We start from the raw sequence: 18339 nt of genomic DNA on the forward strand, positions 1-18339 counted from the left end.
TCAGTGAGCAACTACAAGGTAAAAGCCACTGGGCTACAGTTTGGGAATACTGCGGGCAGCAAAGGCTGACAAAGCCCTTCCCACAGAGTTTACAGTCAGCCGTCCGCACTAATGTCCTTTGGTCAGGTAAGGAATTTTTTTCTATCAAGATTACAAACCATCTGGAGAAAAAAAATACTACAGCAGAGAGTGCTAGTGCGCACCAATACCCATGATCCTCCCCTTGTCCTGGGTACAACACTGAACCCCATTTCTCAACTCCCTTTCAGGGGCTCCTCCTGCTCTTTCCCCTCCTATAAGACCTGAGAGGTCAAGCCTGAAGATTATAACATCACAACATGGAGGAACTTTGATTCCTACAGAACTGTACGGGACAGAGCCCCTGCCCTCCAGCAAATAGAGTGGACTCTGGACCAGGATTTAATGAGCAAAACCTTAGGGCCCCTGGGTGACTCAGTTAGTTGAGCTCCTGACTCTTAGTTTTGGCTCAGGCTATGATTTCGAGGTCTTGAGATCAAGCCCCGTAGGGGGTTCTGCCCTCAGCAGGGAGTCTGCTTGAGATTCTCTCCCTCTGCCCCTCTCCCCACTTATGCTCCCACATGTGTTCTCTTTCTCTTTCTAAAATAAATTTTTTCAAAAAGAAATGAAAGAATACTTTCTTGCTGATTCACTGAAATGGTGGAGTTATTTGTTGCAATAGTCTATCGTGACCAATAAAACATATAAATAAAAAGTTAGTTTAATTTTTATCCCATTAGTTCAGAGCAAAATTGAAGTTTAATACATGGGCTTTCCCAGACCAGGAAATATCAGTGGAAAATAGAAGAGCTAGCTACATTGATTTCTGTCTTCTTTAAAACTCACTTGTATACAAGTTAGTATTTAGTCTATACTCACCTTTAAAAATATTTGCTTGAGACTATCCATCAAACTAGTTTTTGCTATACCAGCTTAAGTGCTAAAGATACATTATTATAAGGGTTAAAGTATGTCAAAATATGTTTTCCTACATAAATGGTAAGCTCCTTGAGGATAAGGACCATTGTTTTATTTATTTGTTAGTTTACTGTGTCTTTCAGACTTTCCATCTTAAGTGTGCTCCTGAGAACCAGAAACATGGGGACCATGTGCAAGGTTACAAAGCAGAATCTTGGCCACCCAGGCATACCAAATCTGAGTATGTACTCTTTAAAAAAAAAAAAAAAATTTTTTTTTACGGTCTCTCCTGGTGTACTGTATGCACACTAAAATTTTAAAAGAACTGACATAGGGGCCACTGGCCCAGAGAAAGAACACAAAACATAATGTCAGGTAATATATTTTAAATGTAATTATTTGCCTGTTGACATGGTAGTTAAAATATGAAGTCCTTACACTTCTTCAGAAAATTAAGCTTATAAACTATCTTGTTAGAAAAATGTACATGTGCATATTCTTAAAAAGTTTTATGACTAATTTCAGAGGTTCTCATGGCTCTCCTGAAGCCAATTCAAGTAATTCTCAGATTTTAGGGACTCTGAGTTAAAATTCTCTGGATTCAAGTAAATAGATAAATGAAGGCATCATGAAAGAGAAAGAAAGACCATCAATGAATAGAGACTGAAACCATATGAAAGTACAAAGGGGGAGATTTAGCAGTGAACATTATAAGGTTAATAGAAAAAATGTTTTCTCATTCCAAACTTTTGAGTATTAGTAGCCACAGTAGCTATTATTATAATTATTATTAATTATTATTGCCTGTTATTAGTGTGATCTGCTACTTTAAAGTTTCAATGGAGAGGGTCCTGGGTGACACAGTCTATGGAGCATCTGACTCTTGGTTTTGGTCAGGTCAGGATCTCAGGGTTGTGAGGTCGAGCCTTGAGTTGGGCTCGAGGCTCAGGGAAGAGTCAGCTTGATGATGCCCCCTCCCTCTGCCTCTGCCTTTCTGTCTCTCTCTTTCCCTCAGGCCCTGCTCCTCGTGTTATCTCTCTGTCTCTCTCTCTCAAATAAATAAATAAATATTTTAAAAATAAAAATAAAAAATGTCAATGCAGGAATTGGCCATTATAACTTGGCAATTCTCTGGTCTTTAAGCTTTGTGACTTAGAGGCTTAGCCTCACACTTCTTCGCAATCCTACTGAGGCCCTCATAGTCCTGGCTGACAGTCGTCAAGCTGAAACCTGTCTACCACACACACAGATGATAAGCTTCCCATTCGATCTAGAGGAGTTTCTGGAAACGAATTAGTTTGAGCTACACACTGGTCATGGCATGTGAATTATGATACCTGAAACCCTAAGTGGTGAGATGGACTTTGATATTCTAGCAAACCAGACTGGAATCCAGGCACCAACAATTCCTGGAGCAGGCCAGTCATTTAACTTTCTTGAACTTGTGTTATAATTCATAAATCAAGTAAAAAATAATTCTAGTGCCTATCTCATGGTGTTTTGAAAGATAATGGGTATAATCTCCATAGTACAGTAAGTATTTTAAGTAAATTATTAACTTTGTGGCCATTATTATTACAAGACATAAAATGTTTCCTGATGAATTAAATATTAATTTTAATGGAATTTTACTTAATAAGCTTTTTGGTAGATCTTAGAATTGTTACTATTTTCTTTGGGGAATACCTTGTATTTATTCCTGAACACTTTTTCCTATAAAATTCTTGACTTTGGTTTCTATCATTGAAGGTGTCTGAATAATCTCTATAAATAAAGTATTACATTTTCCAACAACCACATCTACATGGTGAAAACAACATGTATATTACCACACTTACCTTTCTGATCATGATGATATAAATAATCGGATTATATACAGTGCTTGACTTAGCAAAGAGATAGGAGACAAGAGATACTGTTGGAGTGACCAGGTGTCCATAACCATTCACCACCATGAAACAGATCACGATATAAGGCATCCAAAAGATAAGGAAGATAAATATCATTAAAAAGCACATTTTGGCCACTTTCTTTTCATATCTTAAAATCTTAATCACTTGAATTGTCTGAAGATCTTCAACACAACGAAGCTGCAGAAAGGAGAAAGAAAGAGCTGGAAGTCAAAGAAAACTTTTCTCATGTTGCTTTGATAATAGATATACAGACAAAATTCCAGGGCCCACCCTTGTGGAAAGACAACTCAACAGGACTTTTGGGGTCAACTTCTGATCCAAGAGCTTCCAACTGTGTCCAGCCCTTAATCTCTCCATGTCTCAGTCCATTAATCTTTAATACAGTACTTGGAGCCTCATAGCCTCTTTGATCCTTTAATGGTTTTTAATGTTTTCCAATTTCTTTAAAGAAGAAAAGAATGGGGGCGCCTGGGTGGCTCAGATGTTGAGTGTGGGACTCTTAGTTTTGGCTCAGGTCTTGATTTCACAATCCGGCCTGCTGTGCTCCATGCCCAGTGTGTAGTCTTCTTGGGATTCTCGCTCTCCCTCTGCCCCCCCCCCCACAACCACGCATGTTTTCTCTCTAAAATAAATAAATAAAATCTTAAAAAAAAAAGAAGAAGAAGAAAATGAATTATTTTGCTTAGATTCTCCAGCCTGACAGAGTCCTGACAAGTTGGAAACTCTCTCTATGATCCTGGAAACTCTAATCCAGACCATAACCCTCAACTTCTCAAACCAGGCAGCAAACATGTGACGTCGGTTCTGCATGGTTAAGCTGGTCTTGGTTAAAGCTAAATTCCCAAATGAATTCTTGCTGCAAACTATGGTGGCTTCCACTCCCAGCTAACTACTGCAAAGTGGGATTGGATGGGGACCTCGCTTGTAGTTGGTTTCATCCGGGCTCAGGTGCAGAGAACACTTGTAGCCACATCCCTGTAAACTCAGCATATCTGCTTTTAATTCATCCCTAGTAAAGCACTGAAGAATAATGGTCTAGAGTCTGAAAGTTGTTTGGGTTTCTCAGATAAAAGTTCTTTCTTTTGAGGTTCCTTCTATTGTTATTATAAATTTGTTAGTAAGGGGAGGGGATAATATCCCTCTACACCAAAAGTATATTCTTAAATAAAATGGTTTTTCTGACTATCCTAAAAAGTTAAGTTTGCTACAAAAATACAAATGCCTATGTATTTAAAATAAGGTATCTTGCATACTGTTTATACTTAGTGCACAATTTTAAACTGGGAAATTTATTGCATTTCAGCAAAATCTAAGCATTCCTTTTTATTTCCAGGATTATCATAAAAATTAAGGAAAAAAATTTCCAAATAAATCAGAACATGTGCTTATAGTGTTTAAACGTATATTTGAATTGATACAGCTAAATTATTGATATCATCTAAAATTATATTGAAGAAACTCTGTTCTTAGTAGAATCACCTATTCATACTGACAGAGAGTAGGAAGAAAATATGGATAATTAAAATGATTGTGTTTTTATAGAGTAGAGGAAGGTGTAGAAGTGGGCATGGTTGTAAAGTTGGATTCTATTATTATCTATTCTATTATCTATATATCTATTCTATTTTTTTAAAAGGTTTTATTTATCCATTTGACATAGAGAGGGATAACAAATAGGCAGAGAGGCAGGCAGAGAGAGAGGAGGAAGCAGGCTCCCCGCTGAGCAGAGAGCCCGATGTGGGGCTCTATCCCAGGACCCTGGGATCACGACCTGAGCTGAAGGCAGAAGCTTTTAACCCACTGAGCCACCCAGGTGCCCCTCCCCAGAGTTTCTTAAGAAGGTTGTAGAGTTCTAATAAAAGGTCTCTATTTGGAATTAGGTCTGGATCCATATCCCAGATTCACCACTTTTGCTCCTGGCAATCAATTACTTCCTCTAAGAGTCAAGATTAAAAAAGATTCAAATGAATAACTTGTTGGACTTAACAGAAGTTGGGTCCCAGTTCCACACACATGACTTTGTGGGATTATGTCCAAGATTAAATATTTATTTACACTGGAGTTATATTTGAAACTAACACATTTATATGCATTTGTACTTTTATGATACTATGGAATATTTGGAATCAAATTTTGGAATCAAATCAGATTTTTGGCTCCTCAGTTGCAATTAATGAGTATATATATATTTGATATACTCAATATATAGTCTATTTAATATATGATATATTGCATTGTATTGATAATATACAATATACAATATACTCAGTATAACTACAGCTCAATCATCTGTCTCCAATTCCCCACCATCCAGAGTCCCCTACAGACTCATCTCTACCCTTTCTGAGCAACTCAATTCCCATCTTCTCAACATGTATCAAAGCAGAGCACTCATTTATCATCTTGAAATTACATGCATGCTGGAGAAGTTAATTTAAGGAAATACTGGGCTGGGAAAGCCCAGTTTCTCTTTGGTACAAGGATATAGTTCTGATTATTGTTCTGGATTATTTGTGTTTGCAAATCTGTAGTTTCCATGATTATTTTTCATTGATCTCTTTTGGCCTCTCTGTTTTATCATTCTCCATGCCTTCACTCTGTCCTTTCAAAGTTTTCCAAATAAAAGAGCCCCCCAAATATCCTATCCCAATATACAATCATTTGAGAATATCTTCTAAAATGGCTACAGATGGAGCAAAAGCATATGCACAGCTGAACTTGTCCTGAAGGTTGAACCACTTAAGACACATTTCCCAGAATTCCCAATAAAAGAGTCCTCTGCCTACATTAAAGTGGGCTTAGTGATGCAGACACCTGTAGATTTTCGAACATTTCACCGTGAGTCCTTTCCTCACATGAGAAGCTCTGTCTCCATCAGTGCTATGAGTCACCCCTCTGGATAACCACCAGGTTCTGAGTGGAGAATACTGTGGTCTAGAGTCAAGTCTCTTCAGACTCGCACCACTTGCCCTTCCAATGCATTGTTTGTCACTCATTCCAAAAATAGTCTCTGATCAACTACTTTATGCAAGTCCTGTTCCAGCCGTAGGTGAAAAAATGAATAAGACGGGGTCTCTGCTTTTAAGGAATTCACTGGATTCTGAAGGTGACAGGCACACAGACTGTTTCTGTAGATGATGCGTGTCATGAGAGAGGCGACCAGAGGGGGCTATGAACACACAGGATGGGTAATGGATTCAGACATAGGTAAGGGCAGGAAGATACTGAGCTCAGCCTCCTGTGGTTCAGCCGAGGAAGGGGCAAGGACAGAGTGTCCCAGGAACAGGATGAATGCTAATGTAAAGTAGTAATAGAACACGTGTCAAGTTCTGGGAACAGGAAATACTGCACTTGACTGGAACCCGAGTTGGCAAGAGGGTCGGCATGTCAAGAATTAAAGCCGGACACACGGACAAGAGATGGCAGGACCATCTGCAGGACCCTGGTACTCACACTCAGAGGCTTTATTTTTCATCGTGAAGGCAGAGGAACCTCTGAAGGATTTTAAGCTGGCCAGTGATATGAGAAAACTTGCACTTAAGAATAATTACTCTGGTGGAAGTGTGGAGAAAATGCATTAGAAGAAAGCAAGAATAAAGGAAGAAAAAACTAAGGCCCCTTTGAACTGAGTCTGTGACCACAGGAGAGGGGAAAAGGATATAAGGAAAAATAGGAGGTTGAATACATGAAAACTGATCATTGATTGTGAGATAATTGGGGAGATTTGGATGAGGAATAGTCAAATATTATGCTCTCATTTCTGGCTGAGGAATAATGACCATCCACTGAGAAAGGGAATGAAGGAGCAGCCGGTCTGGGGGAAAGATGGCCCAGTTGTCTTCGCGCACATGGAATCTGTTAACTGAATGTTCTGAAGAGGCACCTGGAAGGCCAAGTCAGTTAAGCGTCTGCCTTCGGCTCAGGTCATGATCCCAGGGTCCTGGGATCGAGCCTGCATCAGGGTCCCTGCTCAGTGGGGAGTCTGTTTCTCCCTCTGTGCTCACCCCACCCTCATCCTGCTCTCTCATATTTTCTCTCACTCTCAAATAAATAAATAAAATCTTAAGATAAAAAAAAAAAAAAAGAAGAAGAAGAAGAATCTGATAGGTCTGGGGACCATCCTAGTGGAGGTCTGCAATAGGCAGCTGACTGGGACCTGACAGAGGTCAGAAGAACACCCTGGGTCAGAAGCCGTTGTTAGAAGGGGACATCCTAAGAGCATAGGAGATGCCCAAGGCCAGTGTGTAGTAAGAGAAAAGAGCTACACTCACAATGCTGGGAAGCCCATAGGAAGCCGCCCTGGGCAGAGACCTAAGAAGATGGGCCAGAGAATCAGCAGCAAAGACAGGAGAGAATGGAATCCTAGAAACAGTGGAGGAGAAAACCACCAGTGAGTGGAAGTTGTTAATAACGCCACAAGTGTCAAATACCATGGATGTCAGAAAAGAAAAAAGAGATAGGAATGTGTTCCCTGGATCTAGCATTTGAGAGATCATCAGTTACCTTAATGTGGGCTGTTTCTCTGACAGTGTGCTCAAGGAAGGAAGCGCCAATTTGCTCTGGGTTGGGGAATTAAGCGCTAGGTAAGTTTATTAAACTATAAACTCGTTGAGGCACGGGCGATATCTTATACATGTTACATCCTCAGAGCTTAGGCAACGGCTTAGTCAGCTTGGGCCTCCATAACAATATAACATGGACTGAGTGGCTTCGACAACAGACATGTATTTCTCACACATCTGAAGGCTGGGGAATCTGAGGTCAAGATGCCCACAGGCAGGTTTCGGTATGAGACCTCTTTTCTTGGCTTGGAGATGGCTGCCTTCTCTCTGTGTGTCGCATGCTGGAAAGAGACACGGCAGGAGGATGAAGAGATGGAGGGAGGGAAAGACACAGAGAGAGAGAGAGAGAGAGAGAGACACTGATCTTTCCTCCTCCTCTTACTAGAGCACTAATCCCATCATGAGGACCCCACTCTCATGACATCATATGACCCTAATTACCTCCTAAAGACCCCATCTCCAATACCGTTGGTTGAGGGTCAAGCTTCCATATATAAATTTGGGAGAGAGAAGAAAAAAAAACATTCAGCCCGTAATAGTCAGTAATTGGTGCATTCTCTATGTTCGACCAATATTGGCCGAATGCATGCTTACTGAGTGGTGATAGAACACCAAAAGCCACTAATGGTTCTTTGAGTACAGACTGGTGCGGAGGGCGATGAAGTGAGAGCCAGAGGGAGTTGAGAGCAGACTTTGCTTTTGTATAATAGTAGCATAGTTATTGCTAAAGAGAAGGAGCCAGAAGTAAGGAAGAGATTGGAGATGTTAAGTGGAAGAGAAAACTATTACTTGCGAGAGGTCCCTGGGGCAGAAAATGGGGATGGGGGAAACCAGAAGCTAAGGTCAGCTTGGTCCTCAGAGATCTATGCCATGACCCCAGAACTGAAGAGGGGGGAACCTAAGAATGAGGCTGAACAGAGCGATTTGTATGAAGGGGGACAGGGAGTTGAGACATTTCTTGATAATGGCTTTCTTGTAAATAAGCATGATTATTTGATAAGAATGACTGGGGTTAGGGCAAGAGCTGAATTAAAAGGAGAACTGAGGCTTTGTAGAAGTGACCGTGTGAGAGAGCGGACCCTCCAGGGACCCAGAAGTTGTCAGACACTGCTGGGAGGACCTGCAGTATGGGCATTGGGAATCTGGGCGCGTATTTTCCTCCAGCCGCTCTTTGTAGTTTGACTATGGGCATAGGGAAAACCTATCTTTGGATTGGTATGGGGATTTTTTTCTTCTTTTTTTTACAAAACAGATGTGTATGAGAAAAGTTCGAATGTGGAAGTCAGCAGTGGGTTATGATTTAAAGTAATGCATGTGGCCAAGTTAGGTTTTGTTTGTTTGTTTGTTTTGTTTTGTTTTTTAAAGGTGAAAGTTAGAGGGGTTTAGCAGGGTGCACAGGAGACCGCTGAGCAGGAGTTCTGAAGGAAGACGCAGACAGGAAGACATGGTGATTGAGCAAGGAAAGTGTTTGGGGCTAAAGTAGGAGACTGCCTCCCACTGTCACTTCAGACGTCTTGCTAGCACTCAACAGGAAACGCATTTGTGGCCAGTCTTGTGCTTTATGATTCAGAAGTGATTTCCGGAAAAAATATCTATACTATGGTCTAGTGGATTTACATGACCTTTGAATGAATAAAATCATGGGAAGTGTGGAATTTCCTTGGTCAGAGTTCTTTAATTCTAACAGTGTCAGAGAATGCAGGTGTTCTTGGTTGTTACTGATTTTATCTGTCCAGAACCCCTTTCCTTCCTCCTTGTGGTTTAGAGGGTGGCATAGAGAAAGTAGAGGTTACTCCTCATTTGCCTTTTAGAGAGTGATTCAGTGCCCAATTCTATTGAACAGAGTAGAATTCTATACTCTCCCAGGAAGTCCCCTAGAACGGCGCCAGCTGCGGACAACCACTGATCACGTAGGGAGAGTTTGAGTCTCTTCTGCCCAGACCTGCCCACCCTGGAAATAGATTAGGGGAGGGGCACCTGCCGTTTTCAACTTACCATTCGAACGGAATACAGAATATGGCCATAGCAATGGGCTATGACTCCCAGGGGCACCACCAGGCAGCCAAGAAATAAGAAAAGCACAAAGGAAGAGTCGTTGGCGTCCTTGGATTTCCAGTCCACAGAGCAGCCCAGTCCATGCACGTCCAGGATGTACCTGTTCCAGCCCAGCAGAGGTGCTCCCGACCACGCCAGTGAGTACAGCCAGATGTAGGTGATGGCCCTCCAGGCCCAGGAAAAATTGATCACTCTGGCATGGACCACGCGAATGTAACGTTCATAGGCCAGCACAGTCAGGGTGGTGATGGAAACGATGCCTGCAAGAAGAGAGAGTGGGACACTATGACATGGTGCGGCGGCGGCCGGACGTGGCCGAGGGTCCGCTGTCCGCTGGAGACACCTCCCAGAGTGTCCGGAACAAACCAGGTGCTCTGAAAGCCACATCTGAGAGGACTAATGCCTCACAGACCCCAGGACATTTGACTGGAAACATATTCACCCAGGAAAGAAAATCAATGGCAGGTGGGTTGCGCAGGACAAGAATAAAAGCTCTGCCCCGGCCATACAGCTCCTATGTTAAACTTCCTGCCCAAGAGAGACTCTGAAGAGAGGGTCACTCAGTGAGTCTCATTTGATTTGACCTTTTCTCAGTCCTGACCCAGGACTGAAGATGAAATTGAAGTGGGTTTCACAAGGCTGAAGGGACAAAGTTACCATAACAGTAGCAGGGGGGCTGGGTTAACCCTCCTGCTCGCGGACATAAGCCTACGGACTGTTCTCATCCAGGACGGCTGACGAGGGAGGGGAGCCCCCTGTGCTCCCCGGGTCTACATGCCTGCTTCCTTTTGGCAGCAAATACACTTTAACAACATTCTCATTTATTTCCCTGCCTCTTCCCAGAGAGCGGTTCATTCCATCAACAAGCTTCTCTTGAGCACCTACTATGTGCCCGTCACCTTTCCAACTCTGGAGGTTTCGGGATGACAGAAATGCAGAAATCTAGGTGCCCAGAGGGATCCCCGTTGTGCAAACAACAGTAAGACTGCGGGACGGGCGTCATGGAACAGGGGGCCTTTGTGAACCCGGAAGGAGAAGCATATTCCAGGAGAAACTAAGAATTATGTACCAGAGCAGGGAGACCATTTAAGGGTCTAAAAATGATGAGAGGATTCAGAGGTGCCAGGACTCCCGAGGATCCAAAGCAGAGAGGAGGGTAAAAGGAGCAGATGAGTCTGCTGGAAAACGCTTTTGATTTCTCGCTAAGGGTTTTGTTTCTTTCTCGTTCTTAAAACACACACACACACACACACACACACACACACACACACACACAACCATTTTTCCTCTATAAAACAGCAAATTATAAACCTGTTACTCTGTCATGTTTTTTAAGTGTGAAGGACAACAGTTAAGTTCTCTTCCTTCTTCTCCTCTTTCCTCTGAAAGGACCCTCATTCCCGCAGTGGTACGGAACTCCCTTCCCTAGGCCATGGCATGGAGATCAGCTTGAAGGCTACTGCAATAGTCCAAGCAGGTACGACGGGGCCTGAATTAGAGTACCTTTAAAGGTATGAAGAGCAAAGTCTGGGTAGCAAGTGTCTAAATGTTAAAAAAATTGTCTTACAGATGAAGTTATCAGTTTTTTATTTGTATACAACTGATCAAAATATTTTGTTAAATATTAAAAATAAAAGGGGCGCATGGGTGGCTCAGTGGGTTAAAGCCGCTGCCTTCAGCTCAGGTCATGATCCCAGGGTCCTGGGATCGAGCCCTGAATTGGGCTCTCTGCTCAGCGGGGAGCCTGCTTCCTCCTCTCTCTCTGCCTGCTTCTCTGCCTACTTGTGATCTCTGTCGGTCAAATTAAAAAAAAAAAAAATCGTAAAAAAATAAAAAATATATTAAAAAATAAAAAACTTAATTAGAAATAAATCTCTTAAGGTGATCAGTACAGCTTTCCCTCACCACGGAGATTATACCTTATCCACAATTACTATTACCAAGGCTAGAACAATTAAGGATAAATTCTCTTCCTGTTTTTCTTGCTTATAAAGTTAAAGATTTCTTGATCACACATGTATCCAGATGCAATGGAAGGGATTTTGTTATATTCAGTTCTTATTGATTATAAGAACATTCCTTTTATATTCAATGATTTGAGCTCTCCTGAACTTATATGCCAAAAATTGCAGAATGGTTATTATCAAAATTGTATTTACTCATCCACCAACTCAACTTTGTCAAAGGTGAACCGGAAACCACCGCAGTGGTCAGCCACTTCCCCAGGTTCGTCGTCAGTGTTTTAACTTACCCCTTTGTTTGCGGCCTGGGACCTCCTCCCTGCCCTCCCTGGTGACTTGCACCGTAAGACTTGGGATGGGTAAGGGGTGTATCTTCCTGTGGGCAGTAGGGGACAGTGATGGAGAAAGGGAAGGTTTGCATCACAGGGAGCTGGTTTCTGGGAGAGAATACAAGCTGAGCGTTTAGACGTTGATTCTCCTAAAACTGTCCTCACATAACCATCAGGAAGAGCTGTATCTCGAGCAGTATGCGTTCACCCATTTGAAGACAGAAGTCTAGGAAAACTAATCTTGGGGGCGCCTGGGTGGCTCAGTGAGTTAAAGCCTCTGCCTTTGGCTCAGGTCATGATCCCAGGGTCCTGGGATCGAGCCCCGCATCAGGCTCTCTGCTCAGCAGGGAGCCTGCTTCCCCCTCTCTCTCTCTGCCTGCCTCTCTGCCTGCTTGTGATCTCTGTCAAATGGATAAATAAAATCTTAAAAAAAACAAACAAACATACAAACATAATCTCGGCATATTATGGAGACTCTGCTTTATCTTGCTGTGTCACTTACTTACACTGGGATACAGACAGCAAGCCCCAAAGTGCCAGCCACACTCCAAGCTGGCTGTGCAGACACCACTGTTCCCTCTGCCTGAACTGCTGACGGAGATCTCAGAGCCTGCAGAAGACAGACGTGTAAAGAAGGAATTACAGGAGTGTGATACGTGCTGACCCAGAGCTGTGTCTGGGAGCTGGAGGATACAATCGAGGAAGCACTGACCTCTGCCTAGGGAAACACTGAGGAAGGTCTTAAAGCAATATTTGAATTGATGAATGCAAGGGAGTTTATCAAGCTGGCGAGGGTGAGGATATTTCAAGGCCAAGGCTGTAGCATACAAAATGCATGGAAACAAGAAGAGGTATCTAAGGGTTAACTCTGTACACCAGATTGAGTCAGTAAAGTTCTCTGTGATATAATTTGGGGATTATGCATTCTCTTACATTTATCAACAATCCATGCACATAAAATAGACCAGGCACTGTGCTAAGAAATGGGCAAAGATAAACTATAAAAGAAAGAAACAGTAATAGGGTGATAAATTCTATAATAGAGGAATGTCTATGAGGCCAGCCTTGGATTCAACTTCAGTTTCTGTACATAAACACAGATCACTCTGGGAGAATTAATTAATATCTATGAGCCTCAATTTGCTCACAGTAAAATAGAAAGAATAGTACCAAAACGCCACCTCATCGTGAGGGTGTGTATATGTGTTACATAAGAATATGAATGTATTTGGTTAGATGATGATATATAAGATATCATCATCATAGTTATTATTGTTGAATAGTTCAGTATCTAGGGGTAAAACTGCTTTAAGTGGTAGAAATCTGGCAGAAGGCACAGGAACAGGCAGAGGAGCTCTGGGGCTTACATTGTTAATAATTTATACAGTAAGGATTTACTTTACTTACTTGCTGCGTAATTTATACAATAAGTATTATTATTTTTTTTTTTATACAATAAGTATTATTAATGTAATTACTTAAGAACAGTCATCTCCCCCCTTGGCCACTAGATGTCCACAGTGAATAAACTTACTTATAGCTCAGTGGTCTAGACTGGGTAAGCAAGTTTACACGAGAGCAAATGCTTAGAAGAGCGATTGCCTGGACCAGGCGCCAGACCTGTCAATACTCATCTGCTGGATTAAAAAATAAATATGGCGTGGTTCACGTCTTCAAGGAGCTCACACTCCAGAGTATGAGGCGAAACTCCGAATCTGATAACAGGAGGAAACGATCCAGTTTTTCTCTGGGAAGCAGGCACTATCTGAGTGAGTCTCGTAGATTAAATACGGTTTCACCGAGCAAATAGGAGGGGCGAGAGGGGAAAGCAGTGTCAGTCCCATTCCGGCGCATGAAACGCACGGAGACCTGGCCGAGCTTAGAGCATTCGGGTTCCTGCACATAATTCAATATGGTGGAAGCAGAGGGTTCTAGAAGAAGGGAAGTTTGTCTTTTGTTTTGTTTTTAAAGATTTTATTTATTTATTTGACAGACAGAGGTCACAAGTAAGTGGAGAGGCAGGCAGAGAGAGAGAGGAGGAAGCAGGCTTCCTGCAGAGCAGAGGGCCCGATGCGGGGCTCCATCCCAGGACCCTGGGATCATGACCTGAGCCGAAGGCAGAGGCTTTAACCCACTGAGCCACCCAGGCGCCCCAGAAGGAGAGAAGTTTTAATTACTTTCATCTATATATAGTTTTGGAAACTATTTGATGTTGCTTCATAAAAATGTTTCTTTATTAATTAGGACCTCTATTTGTATTTGAACCTTAAATCAGAAAAACAACATGCTTAATATGCCTGAGAAACCTTATTCTCCTAGGAAGTAACCTCTTCTTTGGAATCTTGTTTCCATTGCTTATTAGTAGACTAATCTTTCCTGCTCCCTTTTACTTGATTAACAAGGATAATTTCCACCACATAACACATGGAGAGTATCTCCGTGTGTCAGGCACTGCTCTGAGCAGTTTGCCTGTGTTCTCTTATTTAATCCTCACAACTCTATAAGACACGTGGAAGTTACTACCATCCCCATTTTGTAGGGGGAACTGAGATAAACATGGTTTACTACCTTGCTCAGGTCTCAAACTAATAAAAAACAAGAGCCAACATTCAAATCAAAGAGTCTGCTTCCAAAGTCGACACGATGCTAAACTCATTGTCTAAATCTTCTTGGGAAATTATCAAAAAGTTTCTACTAGTGAAGTAGACACTAGAGAAAACATATATAATCCATGTGTTGCCTACTACTATTGAAAAAATCTTTTTTTTTTTTAAAGATTTTCTTCATTTGAGACATATACGGAGAGAGAGAGCTTGAGCAGGGCAAAAGGGAGGGGGAGAAGCAGACTCCCTGTTGTGATGGGAGCCTAACGTGGGGCTCGATCCTAGGACCCAGAGATCAGGACCTGAGCCAAAGGCAGACGCTTAACCATCTGAACTACCCAGGCACACCAGGGCTTTTTTTAGTTTGTTTTTTTAAAGTAGGCTCCCTGCCCAGTGCCGAGCGCTAAGCAGGGCTTGAACTCAAGACCCTGAGATCAAGCCCTGAGCTGAGATCAAGAGTCCGGCGATTAACCGACAGTCCCACCACCCAGGAGCCCCTTGAAAAGGTGATTTTTTAAAACTCAATTTCTTTTAAGCTGAAGAATTTGAAAGGAAATTAGAGATGACCATGCTCATCTGAATAGTTTCTCCAGCACTGGAAAGCCCAGTGACCATTTGATCAAGAACAGCAGTGCGTGGAAAGACCCAAAAGGTGCACAGTCCTTTAGTGCACGTATTTTAGGCATTCGCCCGCCGTCTGTTACGGCAGAAACTGAGTTCCAGTTAATAATTCCTTTTTCCATATTTGTTTCCCTCCCCCTTTTCAAATTCCATTTTTCCATTGTTTGTTCCCCAAAGTTGCTGCTCCTCAGGGTTAGTGCACGGACTCAGTTCCACAGAAATCCAGCACAGTGTGAAACTTCCAGCTCTGTGGGTCAAAAATTTATGATTTCAGGTAAGAAACCTACACAGAGACTTGGTTTGACCACCACTTGGACACCTACCCACCCGATGCTCACTGTGTGCTACGGACTCGGAATGCCCCGAACGAAAGGGCCAGCGAGCCCCAGAAGACAGGGTGTCCCCGGGGCAGCCTTTGGCCCGTGGGCTGTGGGCTGGCTCCGGCCGTGCGCCGTGACCACGCTGTCAGCGCAGTTCTGGCTTCTGCCGCTCTTCACGGGTGTTTCAAGGGAGTTCTTCCCCCCGCCCCCAAAATACTAGTGATTTTTCACAGGGAGGTGGAGCGAAGTGTTGATTCCGTTGGTAAAATACGGGGGAGTTTTTCTACGGTCGTGTGTCCCCTCTGTCGTGCATCCCCTCCTCCAAGGCTCCCTTGAGCGTCCGCGTCGTCGCTTGGAAATCATCCTGGACTCATTTCCCCAAGGTTATCTTTGATTCTTCCAACATCAGTGCCTCTGTCCTGCCTCCTCGGGCTTCAAACTTGGCCTTGTCTTCCTACAGCTCCCTTTGCACCGACAGCCCAGTTTCAGACCGTTTGCCTCGCCTCTGATTTGACACTGTTTTAGGGTTTGTTGGCTTCTGGGGTAAGGAGAGCCCCATCTTGGGGTAAGGTCTTTTTTTTTTTTTTTTTTTAAAGATTTTATTTATTCATTTGACAGAGAGAGATCACAAGCAGGCAGAGAGGCAGGCAGAGAGAGAGGAGGAAGCAGGCTCCCTGCTGAGCAGAGAGCCCGATGCGGGACTCGATCCCAGGACCCTGAGATCATGACCTGAGCCGAAGGCAGCGGCTTAACCCACTGGGCCACCCAGGCGTCCCAGGGGTAAGGTCTTATTAGAACTTTCTTTACTTTATACTTCGGTCTGCTTGTCAGCGGAGGATATTGGACAAGATAGATCACGAGGGGGGAATGGATAAGCGATATGCCAGGAGTCCCAAGAAACACCCGTGGTGACTGGAGTCTGCAGGCCCGGGGCGGAAGGTCAGTGTCGATATAAAGTGACCGCTCCGTGCCGTTACTTAAGGTTCATAAGCGACAACATAAACGCAGCAGGACAACAGTCCAGAAAACAGTCCGCGGGGAGGGTTTATCAGGATCTGAGATATTCTAAATTCTAACCCTAATTTAACTGCACTCAAAAATGGGTTGGGGCCACGAGTAAAACGGGAGGCATACGCTGCCCTTGTTTTTATCACTTAATCAAAATGACGTCTTGCCAAGGGCAACCTCGATGTTAGGACAACGCGCACAGCGTCCGCAGAAAAGCTGCACCGGAGAATTCTCCTCCAGCAGGACCTCGCCTCCGGCCCCTTGAGGGACGCGTATGCTTGCTCCGTCTCTCCTCTCTCCTTCGATCTTGCGCTTTCGCTTCACCAGAAGCTTTTCTTTGGAAATATTTCTAAATTCATCCCTGGGTCTCCCACGTGTCCTCCTTCTCATTCAGGCTCACAGCCCGCAAGGGGCTGCTCTGACCTGCTCCTGACTGACTCTTTTTCCCTCTGTCCGGCCTCATGCTCCTTTGCGCCAAGCACCAGTGGGAGACGGGATTCAGCTTGCGGGCCACCCCAGATGTCCCTGAGCCAGCTCACGAGCCCCCATTCCCCAGCGTGGGCCGTGACCATCTGCCTTGTTCCCCAGCGACGGCGGTTCTGCTACAGTGACAAGGCTCGGCTCGGCAGCCCCGGCCAGCCCTGGCCCGTGGGCCGGACCGGCCTGCACCTGTGCCCTCCCTGGACCGAGCTCACGTAGGCTGCGGCGTCCCCAGCGGCTGCTCCGACTCAGCTGAGCCAAGCCAGAGGCAAGGGGCATGGAGCACCTCACGGAGCAGACTGGGACCCAAGGAGCCAAGAGACAGGAAGGGGCCAGTGATCCAACTGTGTGCACCCACCCCCACCCACCCATTCCACGGGTTTTCTCAAGAGGCGCCGGGTTCACACAGCCTCTCTAAAGGTGTCCCCAAGGACAGAGCACGCGGCTGTTTCGGGGGAAGCCACGGCTCCGGTGCGGCCTCGGATGCTTGCCCTCCCTGGACTCTCTCATTCTCGATCCCCCGGAAACCACCCCCAGGAAGTCACTGATCCGTAGGCTTGCCTGAGGCCTTATGTTGGGGGAACCTGTGCTAATAATCTCATAACCCCTGTAATCTCCTCTGGCATAATGATCTGCAAAGCTTCCTCTGCTTACTGCACGGGTGTTCAGAGAGCTCTGCGGTTTACTTGCACCCCGGCCTATCTTCTCTTTCGCCATTTCTAACTTCCTGAGTGAGGCCACACTCTGCGCGCACACAGCACACACCGTACCTTCGTGGCGGCTGTTCACGACTTCCTGTATTTTGGTCACAATTCTACGCATTCATGTCTTGTCTTTCCAGTTATATTGCAAATGCCTAAGAGCTAGGGACCATGTCTTGTGTATCTTGACATCCTCCCTGGCTTCTGCAATAGCTAACAAGGGGTTATAGGTTAGCTGATGATAAAAGTTATGTATATATGACCGTATTTCTTCTCGAGTCAAGGATAAAAACCCTGAAGTAAACAGTCACACCTATAATTAAGCAAACACTCATGTGAAAATGCCGCTTGGAAAGAGTCACAGATTTCAAAGAAAAGGAAACGTTTTTAAAGGAAAATACAACATCTAGATCAGAAGAACATAACAGAAGACCCACTTCCTACTATTTTTCCTGAGGGACCCCTCGCTCAAATCAAAATACTAGTTAGCAGTCATCGCATGATAATTTTTGATTATTAAAAAGTCCCTATAAAATCCTCATTTTTATGGATGACGTAAAGTCAAATGATATTCCCGCTAGATTTGTCATCTCTTGTTCTCCAATGACAGTAACAAATCATAACGCCTATTTTGTATGGTGTTTAATAATTTTCGAAGTACTGCCCCAGGTGTGTTTACCGTCCGTTCTTCACAGACCTGTGAAGGGAAGGGAAGGCTCGTGTCCTCATTGGGTGAGGGTGTGAGAAAGGGCGCTGGGATTTGGGATGAGCCTAATGTCACAGATGAGTAATGTCTCGCTTGGAGGAGGACCCGCATCTTCTGATTGCGAGGCCAGAGCTCTGCTCAGAT

At 44.0% G+C, this 18339-nt stretch overlaps 1 protein-coding gene and 1 long non-coding RNA gene across 2 annotated transcripts in view; one reads left to right on the forward strand and one right to left on the reverse strand.

Moving 5' to 3' along the window:
- The window catches only part of OPN3 (opsin 3), a 42858-nt gene that overhangs the window by 3419 nt on the left and 21100 nt on the right, over positions 1 to 18339 (reverse strand). Inside the window, exons 2-3 of the mRNA XM_059412500.1 lie at positions 9407 to 9726; positions 2775 to 3026 (exon numbers count right to left, since the gene is read on the reverse strand). Of these exons, the coding sequence (XP_059268483.1) occupies positions 2775 to 3026; positions 9407 to 9726 (572 nt within the window). The remainder of the gene's footprint in view (positions 1 to 2774; positions 3027 to 9406; positions 9727 to 18339) is intronic.
- Positions 1102 to 16958, forward strand: LOC132025374 (uncharacterized). Its single transcript, XR_009406553.1, has 3 exons — positions 1102 to 1177; positions 10856 to 10943; positions 16897 to 16958. It is a non-coding gene; the product is annotated as an uncharacterized LOC132025374 (long non-coding RNA).

Source organism: Mustela nigripes, chromosome 10 (genome assembly GCF_022355385.1).
Source record: "Mustela nigripes isolate SB6536 chromosome 10, MUSNIG.SB6536, whole genome shotgun sequence".
Lineage (NCBI taxonomy): Eukaryota > Metazoa > Chordata > Mammalia > Carnivora > Mustelidae > Mustela > Mustela nigripes.